The sequence below is a fragment of the Castor canadensis genome, chromosome 19 (assembly GCF_047511655.1).
Source record: "Castor canadensis chromosome 19, mCasCan1.hap1v2, whole genome shotgun sequence".
NCBI classification, from domain to species: domain Eukaryota; kingdom Metazoa; phylum Chordata; class Mammalia; order Rodentia; family Castoridae; genus Castor; species Castor canadensis.
The window spans coordinates 9541281-9566349 of record NC_133404.1 but is presented as its reverse complement, the minus strand read 5'-3'; the positions used below and the strand labels follow the sequence as shown (position 1 = coordinate 9566349).

General features: G+C 41.4%; 1 protein-coding gene across 1 annotated transcript; it reads left to right on the top strand.

Moving 5' to 3' along the window:
- Window positions 1-10378: 10378 nt before the first annotated feature.
- Bcl2a1 (BCL2 related protein A1) lies at window positions 10379-20792 on the top strand. Its single transcript, XM_020180351.2, has 2 exons — window positions 10379-10980; window positions 20535-20792. The coding sequence occupies exons 1-2, from the start codon at window positions 10462-10464 to the stop codon at window positions 20640-20642; spliced, it is 627 nt and encodes a 208-aa protein (XP_020035940.1). The 5' UTR covers window positions 10379-10461; the 3' UTR covers window positions 20643-20792.
- Window positions 20793-25069: the final 4277 nt, after the last annotated feature.

Here is a 25069-nt window from a genome sequence, read left to right as displayed (position 1 = left end):
AGCTTACTCACTGTACATCCAACTCCCTATAGTCACTGTTCACACCACTCTATTGTGAATAGAGGGGTTTTGTTTGTTTGTTTGTTTGCTGTACTGGGGTTTGAACTCAGGGCTTTGCCCTTGCTAGGCAGGCACTCTACCACTTGAAACATGCCTCCAACCATGAACAGTGTTTTTTTCTCAGAGCCTTTAATCCTTTCAAGAATTTTTTTAATAGAGACAACAGTTCTCCTGGCAGTTAAGGAATTGAATTAAGGAATTGTATTTATTGAAGCTGTTCATTCAGAAATGACAAAAGCAAGAATTTACTGGAAAGATTTTGAGCTGTTTTAGTACCTAAATAGGGATGGAACAATTCAAACCCAGGCCCTGCAGATCACTAGCATTCTGTCCCCTTTGTCATCTCTTTTCCTTTCTGATACAGCTTCAGTTACTTTTACCAAGTTTTTTTTTTTTTCCCCACAGTGAAAAACACAGCCCCTAAAGCCCTTGGGCCCCTGTCTACAGCTTGCATTCTAGAGAGATCTGAATTATCTGTGCTTTGTGTGTTAGTCCATTTGTTACTAAAATAAAATAACAGACACTGCGTAATGTATAAAGAAAAGATGTATACTTGGCTCATGATTTTGGTGACTGAAGGTCCATATGTAATGGTGCTGACACCCTGGCAAGGGCCCCAGCTGTGTCAAAAGATGGCAGAGAAGCACAAAGGGAAAAATGGCCATGTGCAAAACGGAACATGGGTTCAGGTAAGGAAGAAAGTGATAGAGGAGGCCAGGTTTGCTCTCTTTGCAATAACCTACTCTAGCAGGAACTAACTCATTCTCATGAGATCTGACCCGCCCCATGAGACGGCATAAGTCTATTCATGGGATGATGTCTGTCATGATCTAATTACCTTCCATAAGGCTCCATCTCTTAAAAGTTCCACCATCTCTTAACACTGCCATACTGGAAACCAAGCTTCTAGCACACAAACCCTGGAGGACAACCCATATTCAAACCATAGCACTGTGTTACCAAAATCAAAAATCTTGAAGGAAGACTCTGATTGGGTCAGATACCTACTCTTAGACCAGTTAAATATCATCAGGGTGTTGGAGTGTTTTGTAGCAAATCTTATACCTCCAGTTGGAATGTGATGATTGCAGTACAGAAAGTTTATCAGAGAAAAAGAAGTGCTGTTTCTGGGCTGGTGGAGTGGCTCAAGCGCTAAGAGCACCTCCTAGCTAGCCCAAGGCCTTGAGTTCAAGGGAAAGATACAGGACAGCTAAGCAATAGATGTCTACTACAGTAACTGGACCAGGGAGGTCAGCTTTAACTGTACCAAGGGAGGGACTTCCTTGGTAGATGGCAAAATAATTTGTATCATTCAGCAAATATGCAATCCCCTCTGACCAGAAGATTGGTCACTTGATTTCCTTCATTCACGGAGGATGTAGATGTGGCTCAGGCAGAGGCTTAAAATGAGCTTCTGTGTTGGGGCTCATATTCTTACCCTCTTGCCATTTTTATGGGAAAAGTATGTCCCAAGAAGGCCACTAGTTCCTCAAGAATGAGAGACATATGGAGCACAACTAACTGAGTTGACCTGCAGCTCTAGGGCTTGACACAGTCTACCCCAATTCATATGCAAACTGGTGGACACGATACTAAATGATTATTGGTATATAATGCTGAGTTTTAGAGAAATTCATTAGGTAGTATCATTTTAGCTTAGTCAGTTATCATAGCAATAGTTTGTGTTGTACTTATGTCACCTAAATAAAAAAATCTATATGTGAATATTCATAGCAACTTTATCCATAATAGCCCCAAATTGCGAACAAAATAAATCCCATCAGCAGGAAAATGGATAAACAAAGTATGATATACCCACACAATGGAATGTATTACTCATTTACAAAGAGGAACACACTACTGATCTACTCAGCAACATAGATGAAACTGCTTAGTTTCATTTATATGAACTTCTAATATAGGAAAAACATATCTTGTGATGATAGACAGATTGATGGCTGTCTGTGGCAGGGAACAGGAAAAGACTGACCACAAAGGGATATAAGGAAATATTTTAGGATGGTGGAAATGTCTTATATCTTGGTATGAATGTTTAAGTTTGTGTTTACATTTGTTAGAAGTAATTGTCATATACCCTGTGATAGATTTAATATTGGAAATTGCACCTCAATCAAGTTGATTGAAAAAAAAAATCTTAGCCAGGTGCTAGTGTCTCACACTTGTAATCCTAGAAACTTATCAGTCAGGAGGATTGCAGTTCAAAGCCTGCAGATAGCTCACGAGACCCTATCTTGAAAAAACCAATCATAAAAAAGGATTGATGGAGTGACTCAAGTGGTAGAGTGCTTGCCTAGCAGGTGTGAGGCTCTGAATTCAAGCCCCAGTACCAACAAAAAAAAAAAAAAAAGAAAAGAAAAGAAATCTCTCCTAGGAACCGTCCACTAGAAATAACACTGTCCAGATAGCCTTCCTAAAATATATTAACCACATTGCTCTCCTGCTATAAACCCTTACTGTTCCTCTTATTTTTCAGAATGAGTTCCAAGCTCCTAACCTAGTACACAAGGCTGATGTGACCCGAATTCTGCTCATTTCTTGCCATTTATCCACACCCTGGAGTCTACACCTCAGCTCATCAGCAGCATGGTTCTTAAAGCACACCTGGGCATATGTACAATGCTGTGCTCTCTGCCCAGTGCCATTCTGTACATCCCATAGGAGCCAGCTTGTATGTCGGCTCCTCTGTAAAGGCCTCTCTCCACTAGGCTGTATTTTCATAACATTTTGTATTCTGCAGTTGAACTTTAATGGGTTGTTTCTGGATATCCATTAAACTGTGTTACTGCAACAAAATGCAGGTGTCCATATCCCCGGAGCCCAGTTTAGGGTATGGCAGGTGACAAGTGCTCAGAAGAGTTTGTGGAACAACTGGCTGAAGGCAGGGCCACCAGTTCTCTGTACTTGCTCCTTGGTGTATTTTGGGACCCTGACTCTTGCAGAGAATGGCCCTTGAGGGGCCCAGTTTCACTTGCTGTCACTGAGTACTTCTGCTTCTTCAGTTTGGTTGACTCTTTTGTCATTCCATGCAGAGCAGTGGAAAGTCCAAGGTGCCTTCTACACCAGTCACTTAAATGTCCTATTCAAATAGGCCTTCTTGTACTTCCCCCAAGATGACATTTGGGGAAAGGAGAAAATTTTGCTTTTGCTTCATTGAGTAAAGTTTAACAGAAATGAAATTAATTTTGACCACAATATCAGCCTGATTAGGGAGCAGGCCATCTGTAAGATACTCAGCCATGTTCATAGTGGAATCCTGTCAGCATTTATCATGTATTTTGCATGCCAGGCCTTCTGAAGGAATCCAAGGTCAGTCAGACAGTCCTCTTTCTAGGAGTATTGCAAGTCTGAAGCCCAGCTCAAACAGCAAGGTAGCTGTAGGATGAGATGTCATGAGACTTGCTGTCCATAGTATCAGATTCCTGTCCAGCACACATTGATTTTTTTCCGGCTGGGGTGAACAGGGACTGCTTTATTTGACTGGGGATTAAAGTTGGAGAAGGTTTGGACACACAAGATTGAAAGAGAAAAGGTATTTTAGTTAGAGAACACAGGAAGAACAAATTGCTGGTGCCAGGAAAGCACCTAGCAGTGTCAGGGCAGGCATTGCAGGGATCGACAGGGGGCTGGGATTAGGTTGACTGAGGAAGCTAGAATCAGAGCCTGAAAAGCCTTTTAGGAATTTAGACTCCTCTTCCCAGCCTTTGGGATCCTGAGCTGTGAGCAGAAAGAGCAATGGTATTAAAGTAAAATTCAGAGATGGTAAGGAGGGGTTGGGGATTTAGCTCAGTGGAAGAGCACTTGCCTGGCAAGTGCAAGGCCCTGAGTTCGGTCCCTAGCACCGGGGAAAAAAAAAAAAGGAAAAAATAGAAAAAAAAAAAGCAAAACAGAGATGGTAAGGAAAGACTGCTCGTGCACAGGTGTGAAGAAGGGCACAAGGAAGGAAAATTAGTGACATTTTTACCCAGATAGTCTTTTTTTTTTCGTCATACTGGAGTTTGTACTCCGGCGTTTGTGCTTGCTAGGCAGGTGTTCTATCACTAGAGCCACATCACCAGCCCCAAAATAGTGTATCTTATATGGTCCATCCCTAATTCTACCCTCTCTCCTGGTTTCCTTTCCCTTGGTTCTCTTTTCCCCACCCTTCCCCCTATCATTTCCCTCCTGACTTCTATATCCTTACTTAAAATATTCTACCCTACTAGTCAGGTTTCGTGACCCTTTGCTCCTTCCCCTGCTGCCTTTCAGTTCCCTTGGGTCATAGCTAGTTGCTCTCTGCAGAACCTTCTTAAGCCTTGCACCCACATTCAGTAAGAAAATTGCAGAAAGTTCTACTTGCTTGTGCGCATAGGATTCCCTAGGGATTAGTCTCCTTAGATGGATATCACATTAGGTACCTGGCTTTCCTTGACGGGGTGGAGGATAGACTTATCTTCAATGCATTTTCTGACCATCAAGGACAAGGGGAGATGACAAAGGACATGCAAGTGGTTTCTCGTGTTTCCATTGTGTCATTATTGAAGATTTTTCTTCTCTACAGAGAACTTGTCCTAGCCATGGTCTTGGAATAGGGAAGCAGTTATACTAAGCTCAGAGGAACTGTCTGAAGCAGAAAAAAGCCCAGCAAACTTCAAGTTCCGTCTTTGGGGAAAAGACAAGTTGACGTCAGAAGTCTCTCCTAGAGGTTGGAAACCCTGTCCAGGAGCTTACATTATTCTGGGCACTCATCACCCAGGGTGGCTTCAGGGTTCTGCCCTCTTGTTCTCCATCAGAACTTACCTTTGGTCAGAGCAAAACAGAGCCCCAGGTGACTCAGTCATTTCAGCCAAATCCCAGACAACAGGGAGCAGATACCCGTGAGCCCAGTTGGGAACTGCCAAATGTCAGGGTCATGAGAGAAGGTACATGACCCTGACTTTTGAGGGGGTGGCATGTCACAATGGCACTGTGGACTGGAACACGTGAGTATAAATGTGGTAACTTATGCAAGCATAATGAAAATACTTGAGGCTATATGTGATGATAGCCATAACAAATGAAGCCCAAAGTGCTTTACAAATGAAAGAAGTTATTAATTCATTATTAGGATGGTACATATCTCTTTATTGTTGCCCTCATGGCAGACACTAGTGGTTCCTTCAGCCCTAGCCAGGACTTCATGCTTCCTCACTAGAAACTTCCGGACAAAACAAGCATGAAGCATATTGGTCAGGACATAGGTACTTTTGGGTGTGTGCAGTGCTGGGTTCCAACCCAGGGTATGCTAAGTAGGTGCTCTACCCCTGAAGTACGGCCCCTCAACCATGGGTGCTTGTTAAGTATAGACAGATTTGGTAAATCATCTCCCATCATCTCCCCCTCCCCAGTCAGATCATGATAGACCAGGGTCACACATGTGCAATCCCCAGAACCCCAGAACTGTGTGTGGCCTCAAACCAGGCTCCAAGACCTTAGCTTGGGATCCAAGGAGCACTCTGTGTTTGAAGCTGATGCAATCTCCCTCTGCAGATTCTTAGAATATCCATAATACGGTGTTGTTTTCCTTAGACTGATGAGTCTCTGGGGCAGGAATTTTTATCTGCAGTTCCTAACCCAGTACTGGTACTTATTAGTACTTAGTATACACTTATAGAATAACGGAATGCACGTGTGGTTTCCAGCGTCCACCCACTGTGGCTGCCTTGCTCAGTGTACTTGGGATGAACTCAATTTCACACAAAATTTTACAGGTATACCAAGCAGCTCAGGGGGTGGGGACCCATAAGCTGGTCCTTGTGGGTCTGCATACTAGACCTTGGAGAATGCGGACTCAGATTGCGGTGGGATTGAGGAAGGAACCCTCCCCCCAATCTTCATAGGCTTCTTGGTCAGCTATTTGCCTCTTATCCACATCCTACTCCATCCCAGCTCTTTTCACTTTATATGCAATAATAATAATCTTTTTTTGGGGGTGGATGGGGAGTGGAAGGACTTTGTCTTTCTCTCACCTATCCTTGAAAAGTGATTATTTGGAAACTCCCCCAGATAGACTAAAGCAGGCCACAATGTTAAGATTTTGTAAAGCAACTTCTTTTTCGATCAAAATCAGGACATAAAACTTTCAATAGTTACTTGTACCCAGGTATAATGTAAATTCATTTCATTTGTTCATCAAGGATGAACTACTTGCCTTCTACAGGTCTAGGCTTGAACACTGGGTAGAAAGAGAAAAAAGATAGACCCTGATCTCAGAATGCTTAGGTGCAACTTTTACACCACAAGTTTCTATTACTTTTTCAGAAATGCTCAGTTACATGGAATGTAATGGGTGGGGGAAGAGAACCCAATCCTTCCTCTTTTCAGTGGTTCTTAGAATATACAGAGAATTGGAAGCAAGAAAGTAGCCTGCCCTTAGCCTTGTGGATTAGTAGGTATAATCTTTGGGGGACTTTCTCAGGGGAAATCCTGGAGAAGTGGCTTTGCCATGTATCTGTGCTCTTTTGTTCTATATGGGTACCATGTCAGTCTGGGTGCTCCAAAAAGAAAATGCCAAGCCAGGCACTGGTGGCCCATACCTGTAATCCTAACTACTTGGGAGGCAGAGATCAGGAGGATCAAGGTTCGAAGTTAGGCAAGGCATCTATCTATCTATCTATCTAACTTGAAAATATCCGACACACAACAAAAAGGCTGACAGAATTGCTCAAGTGGTAGAGCACCTGCTAGCAAGTTCGAGGCCTGGGGTTCAAATCCCAGCACACCCCCTCCCCAAAAAAGAAGAAAATGCCACGAGGGCATTAGATGGATGTGTGAGAGATCTGTTGAGGAAAATGCCTGTGAGAATGGGGAGGAAGGCAGAAGAGGTTGGTGAGCTGCCAAACAGTACTGCAAGACTTATCCTTGGGAAGAAAAGCAAAGGAAAGAAGGTGGGGTAGGGAAGGCCTCAGACTGCAGTGCAGGTAAGGAAGTTTCCACAAGCCAATGGAGTGTCTTTGAAACAAAGTTACCTGTCAAAGGAAGCTGACTTATAGAAATGGGTCTTAGTGTTCCTGCCTTTTCCTCATTGGCTGGGAACAGTCTGTGGGACGTGTAGCCTCAGCACCAAGTTGGCAGTAGATTCAAAGCCCGGTGACCAGGACGCTGAGACAATTACCAAGCTGCAGTAGGTCTGAGAGGGGCCTTTTCACGACCTTCCCAAGTCCCAGTTAACACATCCTGAGCAGCCCCTCTCCCTTCCTCCTTAACCCTATGGTAATAGCTCTGAAATACAAGTTACAGATGACTACTTTCCCTGTTTACAACTGTCCACAGATACTGATGCAAAGAAACAAAGTCACTCCATATATGGATGGAAATAAAATGTGAATTTGATTTTTCCAAGGTCCATGGGTTGTTTCTTGTTCTCCAACCGCTAGCTCTTCAGCTTGCAGCTGTCAGATAGGCGTGGTTCCTCACCTCTGAGAGTTTGGTAGCTCCCTCATTGCTTTGCACTCTGACGAGGGACTTGAGATTCACACAAAGTCCCCAGCATTCCTTTTACCCAGTAATTTCACTATCTCTGCCAAGCTTTTCTCAGAGTTGCCGCCAAACTGAAATAAAATGTCAGATTTGCTTTTCACTTCAAACTGTGCACTTTATGAAATTGTGTACTTACTGGGTAAAGAGATTTCTGGGAAGACAAATTTCCTCATTAGTCCATAAAAGAATAATGGGGAGCTAGTATTAAGACACTTTATCAGACAGACATAGCAATAAGTGCGTTACCTTTCAATTTCACCATGACCCTCTGAGATCAATATGGATTGCTTCCTTTTACAAATCAAGTGTGTTCCCAGGCTACATGGTGAGTAAGGGAAGGATTTGGCTATAACTCAGTCCACGTCCTTTGACTCTAAGATGGGTGCTCTTTCTGGTCCCATGATTTTGGATTCATACCTCAGAAATTTTACCTGATTTCTTTTCTTTTTTTTATTGAGGGTACTGAGGTTTGAACTCAGGCCCTTGAGAGATTGTTTGACAACTGCTGTACCACTTGAGTCACACCCCTTGTCCTTTTTGCTTTCATTTTTTGGATAGGATCATACATTCTTCCCAGGCTGGCCTTGGATACGATCCTCCTGCCTCCTATATTGCTGGAACCACAAGCATCCATCACCACACCTGGCCTACCTGATTTAAAAATATGGATTAAGCTGGGTGGGGTGGTGCACACCTGTAATTCCAGAACTTGGGAGATGGTGGCAGAAGGACTTCAAGTTCAAGGCCAGCATGGACTACATAGCAAGACTCTGTCCCAAAACAAACGAGCAGCTGAGTGATAGAGTGCTTGCCTAGCATTCATGTACATGCAAAGCCCTGGGTTTGATCCCCAGCACCAGAAATACATTAAAAAAGAAAAAAAAGGTCAGTCTCAAGGCTGGGCTTTATTTCCTACCAAAAATTTCCTGTCAATTGGAGGTGAAAATCAAAGGAGCTGTTTTTGTCTCCTCTCCCACAGCACACCAGAATATCCAGGTGGGGCTGCCAGAGCAACCCTGAAAGGCCCTAGTCCTGCTATCCAGACTGGGCTGTATTTTAGGAATTTTTGAGATAAAATTCACTAATATCAAATGGCCATTTTAAAGTGAACAATTTGCCAATGGCTCCCGCCCATAATCCTAGCTACTCAGGAGGCAGAGATCAGGAGGATCATAGTTCGAAGCCAGAACTGGGTAAATAGTTTGTGAGGCCCTATCTTGAAAAAACAAAAAAATCACTAAAAAAGGATGGTGGAGTGGCTCAAGCGGTAGCCTAGCAAATGTGAGGCCCTGAGTTCAAACCCCAGTACTGCCAAATAAATAAATAAATAAATAAAAAGTTAATTGAACAGTTCAGTGGTATTTGGAGGCACAACATAAAACTCTGTTCTCACTAAGTGGTTATTCCACCCCCTGAACTTAGCAGCCACCATTCACTTTCTGTCTGTATGGAATTACCTATTCTTCATATTTCATACAAATAGAATTTTATATGACTTTTTCTGTTTGCCTTCCTTCACTTAGCATGTATTTGAGATTCACTCATGTTGTAGCATTTATCAGTACTTCATTTGTTTTTTTGTTTTTTTTTTTTTTGTGGTACTGAGTCTTGAACTCAGGGCCTTCACCTTGAGCCACTCCACCAGCCCTATTTTTGTGAAGGGTTTTTTGAGATAGGGTCTACCAAACTATTTGCCTGGGCTGGCTTCAAACCGTGATCCTTTTGATCTCTGTCTCCCACGTAGCTAGGATTACAGGCGTGAGCCACTGGTGCCTGGCTACTTCATTACTTTTCATGGCTGAATACTGTTTCATAATTTATCCATTTGTTGTGAACATTTGAGAGTACTTCCAACTTTTGGCTATTACGAACAAGTCTATCAGGAACATTTCACATGTAAGTCTTTGAGCAAGGCTGTTTTGGTACCTTGGTGTAAGGGACATCTCTCTCTAAACAGTCCTCATGGCTTCTTCCCCTCACCCTGTTTAGTACTGGGGACTGAACCCAGGGCCTCACACTTTTCTTGGTCTACTATTTGAGCTACACCCCAGCCCTTTTGTTTTTGAGATGGGGCTCTTGATAACTTTGCCCTACGCTGCCCTTGAACTTTCAATCTTCCTTTCTTCACCTCCTGAATAGCTAGGATGACAGGTGTGCATCACCACACCTGGCTTCCACGTAGCTTAAAGGACGAAGTCATGTCATTTGCAGGAAATGGATAGAAGTAGAATTCATCACGTTTAGTGAAATAAGCTAGACTGAAAAAGACAAGTATCACATGATTTTTCTCAGATGTAGAATCTAGAAAAAAAGACACGAAAGTAGAAGAGTGACTGCTAGAAAAAAGGAAGGGGATCTGGGACAGAGGAAATAAGAAAGGGTCCTGGGGCAGATATGAGCAAATTATGTTATATGTATATATGAAAATCATATAATGAAACCCATTATTTTGTATAATGATTATACACTAATAAAATATATGAAAATATAAAGAATCCTTATGGCTTTGGAAAAGACTGGCCAAATGGCCCTTTCTGAAATCCCAGTTCTTCAAGTGACTTGAGCTCCAAATCATTATACCAATATGGCACTTGCAGGATGTTTTGGCAATTCTGTACTTAACTTTTTGGGGAACTGTCAAACTTTTTCACAGGAGTTACACCAATTCATATCACCATCAGCAAGGTCCAAAGATCCTGTCTGCCTTCTCCACATTTAAGACTTTTAAACTGAACCAGTCACAGGATGAGGAAGTGGCCTGTCTAAACGTTTTCCTCTTTCACATTTTAAACTTTCTCTTTCACATACAGCCTACGCTCGAAAGTCAGTAGGAGGAAGGATATGCTATTGTGATGCAAAGAGAAATTCCAGGGGCCTCCAGATACCATGTGCCCCACTCCCGCCAAGCTCGGCGAGCCCTGGCTTCAGTCCGCCGCAGCTGCCCCGGTGAGCGGCTGCAGCCCGCGCGGCACCTGCTGCGGGAAGATGAGCGAGGGCGAGTTCGCCTTCACGCATGCGCTGGCCCAGGACTACCTGCGCCACGTGCTGCAGGTGCAGCCCGCCGGCCTGGGGGCCAGCAAGGCGGCCCGAGTGCTGCGAGACGTCGCCTTCTCCATCCAAGAAGAAGTGGAAAAGAGTCTGCAGCCATACTTGGACAAATGTGATGTGGCGTCCGTAGATACTGCCAGAACCATATTCAATCAAGTGATGGAAAAGGAATTCGAAGACGGCGTCATTAACTGGGGGAGGATTGTGACCATATTTGCATTCGGAGGAGTTCTCATCAAGAAACTTCTACGAGAGCGGATTGCCCCAGATGTGGATACTTACATGGAGATTTCTTACTTTGTGGCTGAGTTCATAGTGAATAACACAGGAGAATGGATAAAGCAAAACGGAGGCTGGGTATGTGTGACGGAAAATGCTTTCACTGTTCTTTACTGTGAAATAAGAATTGCGAGTTTCCTTGCTAATTACAACAAAGCACCTCACTAAGGATTTTCTTTCCTTTGGGAGGCTCACTTAAGAAGTTTTAAGCTGAAAACCAAACAACTTTCTGGCTCATTTCCAATGAGTCCTTGAACTCTGTAGTTGGAAAACTCTTTATCTCCAGTTTTTATTCTAACAGTATGAATTATAGTAGTGAGCTTTGAGATTAAAATGGCAGCTTTGTAATGTAGCTGCAGGACCTGCAGTGCTCTCCAGTACTTGCCTTTTGCTAGAGTTGTGACAATGTAGCATTAGTGCAGAAAAGCTGGTAGTAGATGTTGTATGTAGGTACTTATGTTGCAAAAGAAAGGTGGACATTTTTGCAAGTTCACTTACAAAAATCAACTTACAAGTTGATTTTTTTCCAGTTTTCTAATATAACAAATTCTGTGCTGTTAAAATTTGTTGACAAAAAAAGACGTACTGTATTACCAACAAGAACCTTTTGTCAAGAATTTTCACATAAAAATTCACTTTATGAATTTTTTATGGCCTATGTTGGAACTCAGGTTGGTAAGAAGCCTTTCACAGCTAGATGTATATGCCTCCCTATGTGACCCAATACACTTAATACTGAATTTAAAAGCCACTTATGTCCCCATGTAGCCTCTTTCCAACTCCTGACCGCAGCTCTCATCTCTCTCGAGCAAAATCACTGTTATCTATCATTCTACATGTGAAACATGCCTACTGAATATATCCATAGAAAATATAATATCATTTCTTCCTTATTTCTTTTAGAGGCGGTGGTCTTACTATGTTGTCCACACCTAGAACTCCTGGGCTCAAGTGATCCTCCAGCCTGCCTCCCAAGTAGCTGTCCCCACAGGTGCATGCTACCATGCCCGGCTAACAGATTTTTTTTTTTTCTTTTTTGGTTCTAGGAACTGAACCCTTGTAAATGCTAAGCACGCACTGCGCCACTGAGCTGTACCCTCAGCCTCCCCAGCACTTCTTCATAAAAATTTTTGTATGTAAAAGTAGTACATGGTACTTACCCTACAACTTTTTTTTCCATGCGGGACTATTTAAAACAGCATTCTGAAGAGTACTTCGTGTATTCTGTTGTATGTTTATATTGTTGAGTAGCATTTGTAGCTGATGGGTATTTAGGTTATTTCCAGAGCTTGCTATCACAATGTTCCATTGAATATCTTCACACATGTCTTTCCTTGTGCATGAGTGTGTTTTTTAGGGTGGATGTTGGATTATAGAATTGCTGGTTGTAGTGTGTATTCATTTTTTTAATTTACTAGGTCTTTGCCCTCCAAAGTGGTTCTGCCAAATTATACTTCTGTCAATAGCTTGTTAGACTATCCAGTATTTCCCCCATACTAGCAGACTGCTGTTAGGTTGTAGCAGTCTGTCATAATTTCCCCAACTAGTTAGGTTAAAAATATATGCTTAGTTTAGGGCTGGCAGAGTGGCTCAGGTCATAGAGAACCTGCCTAGCAAGCATGAAGCCCTGAGTTCAAACCCTTGTGCTGCCAAAAACAAAACAAAAATATATGCCTAGTTTATGACATGTTAATTACTGTTTCCTTGAGTACTAGTAGAGCTAGGCATCTTTTCCTGTGCATACTAGTCATCTGTAATTCTTAGTCAAGGAATTGCCTATCTATAGCCTATTTATAGGATTTTGTCTTTTTCTTATTCACTTATAGGAATTCTTTGAGTATTCTGGATATAAATTATTTCTATATGTAGCGATTTCTTCTAGTTTGTTGGTTATTTTTTAAAAGTGTAGATGTCATTCTAAATGTTTAAAAGTTTGATGCTATCAAATTTATTATCCTTTACTTGGTTTATTTCTATTTTGTTGCCTAATGGTGGGCCCTACTGCAACCAGTCCTTGATCCATCACTTTCATTTTCCTGGGACTCTTCTTTCTAGCTTAGCTCCACTTGGGGCTGCAGGGGAGCACGTTGAGTGTTTGGTCATGTTTTCTTCTGGTTGGCTGTGGGAAACTGTAGTGAATGTCTCAGCAAATCTCAGCTGCACCATGTAGATTTCAAGTGAAGGAAAACATTCTCCTGCACAGAAGCCACATGTGAGCCTCCTAGGCTCACTGGAGGTTTGGACTGTGTTCCCACTGCACAGTATCATGCTTGGAACACACAGCGAATACATGTTACTTAAAAATCTAACTTCTTCACAGTAAAATTTGTGAGTTCCTGGAATTCACAATAAAGGGGTAGGAGTTATGGAATGATCTCTTAGCATTTCTAGAAATACGCTCATCTTTCAGGGCTATACAGGTGTAAGCATGCATGTAGCAGGATGAACCTATCCTGATAGAGATACAAATGCTTACACTGCCCACACACCCCCTCAGCCTTCACAAAGCCCTTTATGTGAGGATTCACTTTACACTCAAGAGGCTTAGGGTGTTCACATGATAGAAACACTCGTTTTGTTTGTTTGTTTTGTGGGTTTGAACTCAGGGCCTCACACTGGCTTGAGTCAAGCCCCCAACCCCATCAGAAATGTTCTTTAAGATGTCATTTCTTTTTCTTTTCTTTCTTAGGCACTCTACTGTTGAGCTATATCTCCAGTTCATTTTCACTCTAGTTATTTTGGAGATAGGATCTCATGAACTATCTGCCCAGGCTGGCCTTTAACTGCAGTCTTCCCAGTCTACTCTCATAGCTGGGATTACAGGTGTAAACTACCAGCACCCAGTTTAAGATGTCATTTCAAAGCAATCTCAGTGCTCTGTTCCAGCTCACACGTGGTTTTCATTAGTGACAGGCAGTTGTCGTTTGAGTCAGTACACACAGGTATGCCAAGCTGAGCTTCTTTCCACAGTGCTTTTGTTGTGGGAATCTCAAGCTGAGAATCGGGACACTGAGGCAGTTTAGCAGGAAGCAACATTTTATTGTGCTGACAAAGACCCAGCAGACTTGTGTCCAAAGGCTGGGCCCTGAGAACAAAGGGGTCTCACCTTATAAACCCTTGCAAGCAGGTTGCAGAAGCAAAAAGCAAAGCTCAACCCACATATGGCTGCATGTGTCTTTATTGGCTATTTCATCTTCCCAGTGCTAAGTGACCTTTATGTTTCAATTCTTTAAGTTTTATCTCTCTGCTATGCCATCCCTTCCCCCTGCCTCATTACCAGAACACAGCCTGTCTGTTTCTCTTCTGCCCTCCTCCCTGCTACACTTTGACAAATCTGCTCCAATGAATGGGTTTACTCTTGAATGATTCATTTCATGAGAACTGCACTATCACGTGTCTGTGTTCATAGAGGTGACCCATAAGAAGAGGGAAAGAGGCATTTCACAACTTTTCCCTCCTGAAGAAAATTTATAAAACCCCACAGTGATTATAAAATACAGAATCTATGACCTAACTACATTTTAAAAGTGTCAGAGACCTGATGAAAACTTTTGGATTACCAGTGTCGTATGAGAGCATAGTATAAATATGAAGAGCACCAACTTCGATTCAGACAGCTCTGGGTTCATTTCCAGGATCCAGTGCTTACTATCAGCTTAACTGGAACAAGTTACATAACTTCCCTAAGTCTGTTTCCTCATCTGTGAAACCGGGAGAGTGTTGCAGCCTGTCTCCTGGGGCTGATGGAAAGGTCAGATCAGTTAATATATGCTAAGCATCCAGGACAGTTCCTGCAATGAAAGTGTTTAGGGTTATTCTAGTACTTTAGTAGTGTTGCCTAACTTCCTTTGAGAGAATCTGATTAAATATATTTGTCTCTGTAAGTTATATGATCAATTAGAGTTAGATATTAGTCATCATGTATCACAGATGCACTAGAGAGAAAAATATGGCTGATGTATCAATGAGATTCACAATCTCATTCTTTATTCTCTTTTCTATCAGCTTGACCGCCCTTCTTCCCTCCCTCCCTCCCTCTCTCCCTCCCTTCCTTCCTTCCTTCCCTCCATCCTTCCCTTCCTCTCTGCCTTCCCTTCTTACTTCCTCCCTCCCTTCCCTCATTCCTTCCCTCCCTCCTTTCCTCCCTTTCTTCTTCCCTCCCTCTCCCCTCCCTCCCTCGTTCCTCATTTTTCTTCTGTGTGTTTTTCTTCCTCTTCCACATTTACTGTTATTTTCTCCTGTCCCCTCTGCCAATTTGAAGTGCTGAGGCTGAACATGGATGGGCTCTTAACAATATCTGATAGGAGACTTACCATTAGTTTTTAGTTATCTTCAGCATTTAGGAGGAAAGGATGGTTTTAAAAGCCATTAGAGGGCTGTGGGGTGTGGTGGTTTGTGCCTGTAATCCCGGCTGCTTGGGAGGCAGAGATAGAAGGATCTTCATTCAAGGCCAGCTGGGGCAAAAAGTTAGTGAGACTCTATCTCAATGAATAAGCCAGGCATGCCTTTAATTCTAGCTATGTGAGAGGTGAAAGTAGGAGGATCAATGTTGCAGGCAAAAGCAGGAGACCCTATCTGAAAGATAAATTAAAGCAAAAAACGCTGGGGGGTGTAACCCAAGTATAAAAAGTGTGCTTAGCAAGGACCAGGCCCTAAGTTCAAATCCTAGTACTGCCAAATTTTAAAAAGCCATTAGAATATGCTTTAGTAGCCAGTGCAGCACCTATAGTCTCAGCTACTGAAGAGGCTAAGGCTGGAGGATCACTGTTTGAGCCCAGGAAAAGTTCGGGATCAGCCTGGGCAACATAGCAAGACCCTGTATCTCACCCCTTTCCCTTCCCTTTTATTTCCTTTCCTTACTGTGGATTGAAGGAAGGACCTTGTGCTTGCTAGGCAAACACTCTATCACTTGAGTGATGTTCCCAGCCCCTCAATATCTCACCCCTTGGAATTATGCTTCCTTTTGAGCTAGTTGCCTTTGACGAGGCATTTTCCTGGGTCTGTGCTGGGAAAGGGGAAAGAATATTTGCTCTTAGTTCCACATAGGAGGAATCATATTTAAAAATGCCTCACGGTTACCTGACAACTTAGCACAGGGCCTACTGCACAAAAGGCACCCAACACATATTTGTGGAGTTTTTTCTTTGTTTTTTGACTGTATTAGGATTTGAACTCAGGACTTCACTCTTGCTAAGCAGGCACTCTACCACATAAGCCATGCCTCCAGCCCAGTATTTTTTTTGTTGACAGAATGATGGAATGAACTAACATTGAGTCCCAATTTTCCCCTCTTACTGGAGGTATAACCTTGGGTAAGATACTGAAGTACCTGACATTGAGATTTCTTATAATAATGTGTATAAAAATAAGACATGACACAATGGAATTTTATGCAGCCATGAAGAAGAACGAAATGTTATCATTCGCTGGTAAATGGATGGAATTGGAGAACATCATTCTGAGTGAGGTTAGCCTGGCCCAAAAGACCAAAAATCGTATGTTCTCCCTCATATGTGGACATTAGATCAAGGGCAAACACAACAAGGGGATTGAACTTTGATCACAAGACAAAAGCGAGTGCACACAAGAGAGATATGAGGATAGGTAAGACACCTAAAAAATTAGCTAGCATTTGTTGCCCTTAATGCAGAGAAACTAAAGCAGATACCTCAAAAGCAACTGAGGCCAACAGGAGAAGGGGACCAGGAACTAGAGAAAAGGTGAGATCAAAAAGAATTAACCTAGAAGGTAACACACATGCACAAGAAATCAATGTGAGTCAACTGCCTGTATAGCTATCCTTATCTCAACTAGTAAAAACCCTTATTCCTTCCTATTATTGCTTATACTCTCTCTTCAACAAAATTAGAGATAAGGGCAAAATAGTTTCTGCCGGGTACTGAGGGACTGGGGAGGAGGGGGAGGGAGTGGGGTAGGTGGTAAGGGAGGGGATGGGGGCTTGGGGAGAAATGATCCAAGCATTGTATGCACATATGAATAATAAAAAAATTTAAAAAAAGATATGATATAACATAATAGATGTTATATATAAAATGAAGATAATAATACCTACTTGAGAAAGGAAGGTAAAGGACTAGAAAAGACATTTTTGTAAAAGTACTTTGTGAACTGCCAGGTTCTATGCAACTATATGGTTATATGGGAAATTCCAAGAAGTTTAAATATATAATTCTTAAAATTAGTCCCTTTGAAGAAAGCCCCTTTGAAGGTAGGCTTTGAAAGTTTGTACGGAGTTGGTACTTTCCAAGTAACCTGAATATTAAAGCTTGGGTCTTAAGAGTTAGGCCACAAGGCCAACCTACTCCCCTAATACAGCCTCAATCTATTCAAGTGGGCTGTGCCCTTGTGACCTAATCACCTCTTAAAGGTCCCTCCTCTTGATACCATCGCAATGGCAATTAAAATTCAACATGAGGTTTGCAGGGTTCAAACCATAGCAATATAGCATCTTATTTTATGCTTTATACTTTCCTGAAACCAGAGTAACTCAATTTAACAAACTATCACTGTTCCCTGGTAATCAGACCTGAGCATACCTTATTTACTATTGCATTACTGAAAAGATAACAAATCTTTTTTTGTGTATTTATTTATTTATATTTATTTGGTGGGACTAGGGCTTGAACTCAAGATTTTGCACTTGCAAAGCAGGTGGTCTACTGTTTGAGCCACACCTTCAGTCTATTTTTCTGTGGTTATTTTGGAGATGGGAGTCTCAGGAACTATTTGCCTGGCTGGCCTTGAACTATGATCCTCCCAATCTCAGCCTTCCAAGTAACTAGGATTACAAGTGTGAGCCACTGGCGCCCAGCTTGTGTATTTATTTTTACATAATAGTTTTAATTACCCAAATAGCATCATTAAAGGACATATTTTTGGAAAGAATGTATTTGAAAAAAAATATTTTGAAAAGAAGAAAATCACTTCCTCTACCCTCACATATCCTTGTGTAGACACTTTGTGCAGTTCTAATTAGGGTACACATAAAAGTTTTTTCACTATTACAAATATTTTCAACATTGACTCACATATTCCAGGTTAACATTTCTATTGCCTACAGAATATTCCACTCATTTAGTGTAGCACAATTTCCTTAAGCAGTTCCCTATTGTTAGACATTTGAATTTGTTCCAGTTTTTCCTTCTTAGAAATAATGTTTCCATGATGAACCAGCCTGTTTCTTCCTAGCCCACTCCCTCCAATAGTTTAGAAGACGGACTCATGATAAATTTCTTTCACTTTCTTCCTTCTCCTCCCTCCCCTCTCCTCTCCTCGCCTGTTTTTGGTGCTGGGGATTGTGCCTCATGATAACTTTCCAACCATGGACTGACTGGTTCATAAAACATACTTGCACCACTCACACCTGTTGAAGTACATGCTGGTTTCTAAAAATATTGTACGAATGGAAAAATATCAGAATCTTGTTAGCACTGATTGGCATGATTAAAAATAATTTTTAGGGTTTAATAGGCTTAAAACCACAAGATCAATAAGCATTCTTTATTTTTGGTGGTACTGGGGTTTGAACTTAGGACCTCCTGCTTGCTAGGCAGGTGCTCTACTACTTGAGCCACTCCCTAAGTTTTAGGTAAATAAGTGTAAAAAGCAATAAGATCGTGTGGAAATGGAAATTTCTTTAAGTGCTAGGAATGTTAATTTTTTTCCCATGTACTGTGATTTATGTTTCTCTCTTCAATGGCCTTCCCCCTTTTAACTTTAAGTGGCTTAACGATTTTCTCTTTCACTTGAATGGACTCCTTCATGGTATATGTAAATATTTTCCCAGTTATTGTTCTTTTTAGTTTTAAAAATATTTTCATCTTCATATAATTGAACTTGTCCTTTTTCATTTGTTCACCCTTCAGATGGTGAATGTCTGTAAAAAGATGACATGTGAACTGCCCAAGCATACTATACAATAATCATTGCCATAAAAATAAAAAATCATTTTAGAGGGCCTCAGTGTAATTGCCAACTAGGAAAATTCTAGGGGAAGGAGAGCAACAAAGTGTCTACACATCTAGAATGTATGGCAAATGCGAGTGTATAAAGGTAGGGGAAGAGGAGGCAGAGGGAGGAGCAGTATCTTCCCTCTGTTAGGGGATGATAGCATGGGCCTCACTGTCACTCGACATTTAGCATGCACACAGAAGTAACTGCCTTTCTTAAGCAATCCTTCACATGGAAAATCCCCCACTACAGTGGTGACCTTCTCTATCAGTGATGTCATAACATCCCAGGCCCTTCCAATGCCCAAAGAGGTTAGCTTGGTCCACTTCTCAGTAGTATTAGTCACAGCAGGCAGTCACCTACCTGGAGACATTTGTAACCTAGATTCTAGAACTTGCAAGATGCAGGGCAAGCGTTTGCTAGATGAACACTTGGAAAATCATTTTAACAGTTTTCTAATTCTTTTTGGTGCTTGGAAATGTATGGTCCAGGCATTAAAGAGTTGGGTTATCTTAGATAACTTATTTTTTAATGGGCCTCAGTTTCCTCATTTGTTAAAATAATAGAGGGTATTAGACTGGAAGCAATTTTCAATGAGGATATTTTATGTTTATAGATTACAAGGTAATGACAGTATACAGCTCCATTGGGTTATCCTATTTAAAAAATATGTCTAATCTCAAAAAGAATGAATTATAGAAAAATCATTAACCTTCTCACAAGTTCTAAAGCATTGGTTTAATTTGTATTTAGTGTGAGTCCTCAATTCTCAATACAATATAGTTTATAAATATAAATGCTTTTTTCAGTGCTAGACAATTGAAAGTGAAAAAAAACTAGATTTCCTTCCCTCTAGAGCTCTGTCTGCTATCCAATACAGCAGCCACTAGTCACGGATGACACTGAACAAGATGACTGCTGAAATGTGGCCAGTCTGAATTAAGATGGAAGTATTAAATACTCATTGGAATGTTTTGGGGTTTTTTGGACAGTACTGGGGGTTGAACTCAGGGCCTCACACTTGTTGGCATGTGCTCAGTCACTTGAGCCATGCCCCTAGCCCTTTTTATGTTGGCTATTTTTGAGATAGGGTCTCCCTTTATGCTCCAGCTGGTCTGAACTGTGATTTTCCTATTGTGCCACCCTGCATAGTTGGTATCACAGGTACACACCATTGCACCCAGCTATTGCTTGAGATGTGGTCTCATCAAATTTTTGCCAGGGCTGGCCTTAAACTGTGATCCTCTCCATCTCTGCCTCCAGAGCAGCTAGGATTACAGGGTTGAGCCACCATGTCTGGCATACTCACTGGATTTTGAAGATTTGGTATGAAAAAAAAGAATAAAATATCTCAGTGATTTTATACTGTGTACATTTTGAAATAATGTTTGGGTATATTAAACATATATTAGATATGTTTTAAAATTATTTTTGCCTTTATCTTTCTACTTTTTAAAATGTGGCTGTAAAATATTAAAACTTGGACAGTGCTGCTCTAGAGAGATCTGGTATTAGAGCAAAGAACAATGGTGATGGTGAACTGAATACAGAGACAGTACACAGAGGATTGTTTGCATAATTTAAAGAAATTTCTCTGCTTCTTTATTCTAGCAAACTTAAACTGCACTGATTTTTAAAATGTTAAATTCATTCTCTCATAGGAAAATGGCTTTATAAAGAAGTTTGAACCTAAGTCTGGCTGGCTGACTTTTCTGGAAGTCATAGAAAAGATCTACGACATGCTGTCCCTCCTGAGGCTATACTATTGACGAAAATGACACTGGCTCTTGCGAGAACTATTGCCAATACATACTACCTTCTATTTTTAAACAAGCAGCTTTGATGATGCAACTTGATTTACCAGAGTCATGGACACTTTGTCTCCACTTCACTGAATAAATTGTACATATTTGTGTCCATATGTGATTTTGCCTCAATGTTTTTGAGCCTGCATGGAACTTCAGCAAAAGGCCAAAGCTGAATACAAGAGACAGGTGCTAAAGGCAGGAACATTCATTCCCCTCTTCCTGGTGGTGTCTTTTCTGCCCCAGAAACACTCTTTCTTAAGGATGTATCCATCATCCAGAGGTGCTTCTCTGTGTCTCTAGGCTAGACTACGCAGGGGCTATGGTTTTCTTCTCCCTCCCAGCTCATGCTTTGTGTAGCCCCAGTTCCTGTGGCTGCTGGTAGTGTTTCCCACTGATGCCCTGCCCCTAAACTTCACTCTGGCTTGTCATTTGGGGTTGATGAATGTAGCAAGCAGATGTGCAAGTACTGGAGCTCACCAAATGATACCCCAACATGGAGGTTTCAGAAACAGCCATGGAAACAGTTTCTCTCTGGTCTTCTCTTGCCCTCTTATCTTTTACCCCTCATTTTCTCCTAGGAAGCCATAGAAAGTAGAGCTGACTTTTCCCAAGGCAGGCTGTAGAAACCAGGTCTGCCAGCCATAAAACCTGAAAATGTTACCCTATTTTTCCTCCATCTTATGGTGTCAGAGTTGGCCATATAGTAATTTCTTGACATTCCTCATTTGATTTTAGGTCATAAGACCCCCCCCATTCTAGAAATAGTCCTGCCCCATACCTGGAAGGAAGGAATGCTTCACAAAGAGACCAAGAAGAATCAGACAGGCCTCACTAGTAGTCATACCCTTTTTTTTCGACCATGCTTCTACCTGGATGTGTCTTCTTTATTTAATCTAACCATCAAACCTGATAGTTCACCCTGGGTCTTTGATCTTCAACCTGAAGGCTCCCATGTCAGTAAAACTCTGATCAAATAAATCTGTTGTATGTTTTCTCTTGTTAATCTGTCTTTTGTTGCAGGGATGTTGATTACTATCCTTTTTAATAGGCAAGGATCCCCTCTTTTCTGCCCCTACAGAAGGAAGCTCTGAGACAATATGAACAATTTGGTTGTTGTTGAGCTATTGTTAAATTTAGATTATCTTTTGTTAAATCCTTTGTTCTAATTTTTGAAAAAGTGTCCCACATTTATCTGTGTTCTAACTTTTAGGTCAGCAAGTCTGACTGTAATATGGGCAGCCTCGACCTTGTTCTAGATCTTCATACTCTTCCTTTTCCTTCCTCTATACAATCTCTACCCCATGGGGCTTATGTTACCTTTCCGGCAAGCTGTTGACAGGTCTAATAAAGAAACCAGTGAGTCTGTCATTCTCAGGCCATGTGCATCCTCAAAGGGGATTTTAATTATTACTGCTTTACCTACAAGGTGTGATTCCTAACCCAGAAGATGAGGATGCTGTAACAAGTCAGTAGGGAAGTAGAGGCTCAGTGTAAAATCACGTGTGTGATGCAAGTACTTATGCCAGTGGGGCTCGTGTCGTTGGGGACAGGGTAAGTAAGAGTCCACATTTTTCTCTCTTCCCACCAAGCAGCTTGCCTGCTGCCCAGCTGTTTTTATTTTATTTCATTTTAGTGTTAATCAGAGCAAGGTGGTAGGAGCACACAGACTGCATATAGCAGGAAGTATGTATACTACTACCTGGAATTTACAAAGAATCCACAAAATATGGCTTTTACACCACAGTTACCTCTTTAGCAACATGACTTGGGAAATCTGTGTCCCCCTCTGGGGGGTCTGTGACCTGAACTTTTAATTGCGCCATACTGTGTTTTGTTTATTAATTTACTTTTGGGGAAAAAAAAGTTTTTTATGAAATTCAATTCTTCGTTGCATACACAAAATGAAATTGAAATAGATCGTAGACCTGTTGTAGTCACTGGTAAACAGAAAATCCAGATTCTTGTATCCGGCATGGATGCAACTGGGCAGGATATGTAGACATAGCAAGGGTACTAATAAAACTTTATTAAAGATTAGGGAAAGGAGTTACAATAAGTCACAATGGGCCAAGGGGGAGCCGGGAGCAGAGAGAGTTCTGTTTCAAGATGTTTAAAAGATCTCACTAATCTGTGGCAGGGGAAAAACCTGAGCAATTTTTGATCACCAATAATTGATGAATGGAGGGGGGTTTGGGTAGTCCCTGGGCTAGGGTGTGGACAATCTGTGCATATTTGCAGTTGAAAAGGAGGTTCAGAGAGAGTGAGAGAGAGAGAGAGAGAGAGAGAGAGGATCCATCTGAAGTACAACATGTCAAGTAAACCCTGTCCCAAGTGTCCCAATCTTTCCTATGTCCTGGCCTGCCTCAGACCTACATGTAGGTTAAAACCACACAACTTCTAGAAGAAATGCAGGAGGAAATCTTCACAGACTTGGAGTAGGCAATATTGCTACTCCAAGAAAAAGAAAAGATGGGTAATTAAAGACTTATTAAAGTTTGAAAATTCTACTCTCAGCAAGACACCAGTAAGAACTCAAACAAGGAGTATCTGAATTATATCTCAGTAAAGCTCTAGAAACCAAAAACCAAAAACCTCTTAAAAGGCATGCCACAGAATAACAAAATATCTGACAATAACAAGATGACCATCAACTTAACTAAAAAAAAAAAAGATCAAAAGATTTGGACACGTCACAAAAGCAGATATTCAAATGTGCCAACCGATATGGAAAGATGCTCTACACTATTAGTCATCAGGGGAAAACCTGCAGTCCCAAGTACCCAGGAGGCCGAGGAGGCAGGCTGACTTGGGCCCACAAGTTCCATGACAGCTTGGACAACATAGTGAGACCCCCATCTCAAAACAACAACAACAAAACACACACACACACACACACTGAAAGACCACCATGTGGCTGAAATGAAAAATCCCAACAATAAGCTGGGTTGATGGTACATGCCTGTAACCTATTACTCTGAAGGTGGGATGCGGAGTATTGAGGTTTGAGACCAGCCCATGCAAAAGAGTTAATAAAACTCCATCTCAAAAAACAAGCCTGGCGTGTTAGTACATGCTCCCAGCTATGTAGGAGGCAGAGGTAGGAGACTCCTGTTAATCAGAGGCTAGCCCTGGGCAAAAATATAAGACCTATCTAAAAAACAAACTAAAGCAAAAAGGACCTGGGAGTGACTCCAGTGGTAGAGCATGTGACCAGCTAGTAGGAGGACCTGAGTTTAAACCTCAGTACCACCAAAAAAAAAAAAAAGAAAGAAAAAGACTTATGATACCAAGCTATGTGGAACAGCGAGAACTCTTACACTATGTGACAATATAACACTGCACAACTACTTCGGAAAATACCTTGGAAATTTCTTATAAACATAGACATACTTCAGGATCAGAAATTCTACTCGTAGGTATTCATCCCAAAGAAATTAAAATACATGTCCACACTGTTCAGAGCAGTTTTATTCATAATAGCCCAAACTGGAAACAACCCAAATGTTAATAGAAGTCAGTGGAAAAGCCGATTCTGGAATCAAATGGAACACTTTTTAGTAATAAAAAGAAATGACCTAGCAAGTTCAATCCTTGAAACCCCTCCCCCTACCAAAAAAAAAAAAAAAAAAGGAACTAACTGCTGATACATACAATGGCATGGATACATTTCAAAAACACTCTGGTCAGTGAAGGAAGCTAGTCCCAAAGTACACAGTGTATTAGCTCTTTCACAGGAAACCAAAAATACAATTCCAATACAGAGGGCTGACAGCAGACGGTTGCTGCCAGTGGCTGAGATGGGCAGATTGACGGGGACAGAATTTTCATGGTGATAAAGTGTACATCTGGATTGTGGTGGTGTATACATGGTATATAATTTGTCAAAACTCATAGAGATGTATACGGAATACTGATGTTTTTATTGTAGATAAGATGTGAAAGGAATGTGTTTCTTCAAGAAGAAACATTGAAACTTTTGGCCAAAACAAAACTGTACAGGAAAACATCCAGCAAATACTATACATGAAAAAGTGCAGAATTTTGAACAAAATGGTGGGAATGGGAGAAAATGGAGTAGTATTTCATTGTCCCTGTGTGCAGCACGTGGGTTAAGACCTTGCAGCCAAAGAAAAGGAAATCCAGTCCTAGCACCAAGCGTGGCAATTCCGTGAATAACATTTAACTCATCATCGTGCAAATGCTGTGTATGGTTTTCGTCTTTTAAGGGAACACTTAATTATGTAAAGTGTGAATGTTACCAACCTTGATGTAAAAATACAGTTGACAAATGGGAGTACTGAAGGAGGAAGGGAAGGAAAGGTAAATGGAATGGTTATGGTGTCCTTATAAAGTAGGAAGCTGAGATTTACAATCCATTGTGAAGAGGA

Excerpts from the sequence above, each read along its gene's own strand:
- Bcl2a1 (XM_020180351.2), top strand. The coding sequence starts at position 10,462 with ATGTGCCCCACTCCCGCCAAGCTCGGCGAGCCCTGGCTTCAGTCCGCC. Across the intron at positions 10,981-20,534 it reads TAAAGCAAAACGGAGGCTGG|GAAAATGGCTTTATAAAGAA; the intron begins GTATGTGTGACG and ends ATTCTCTCATAG.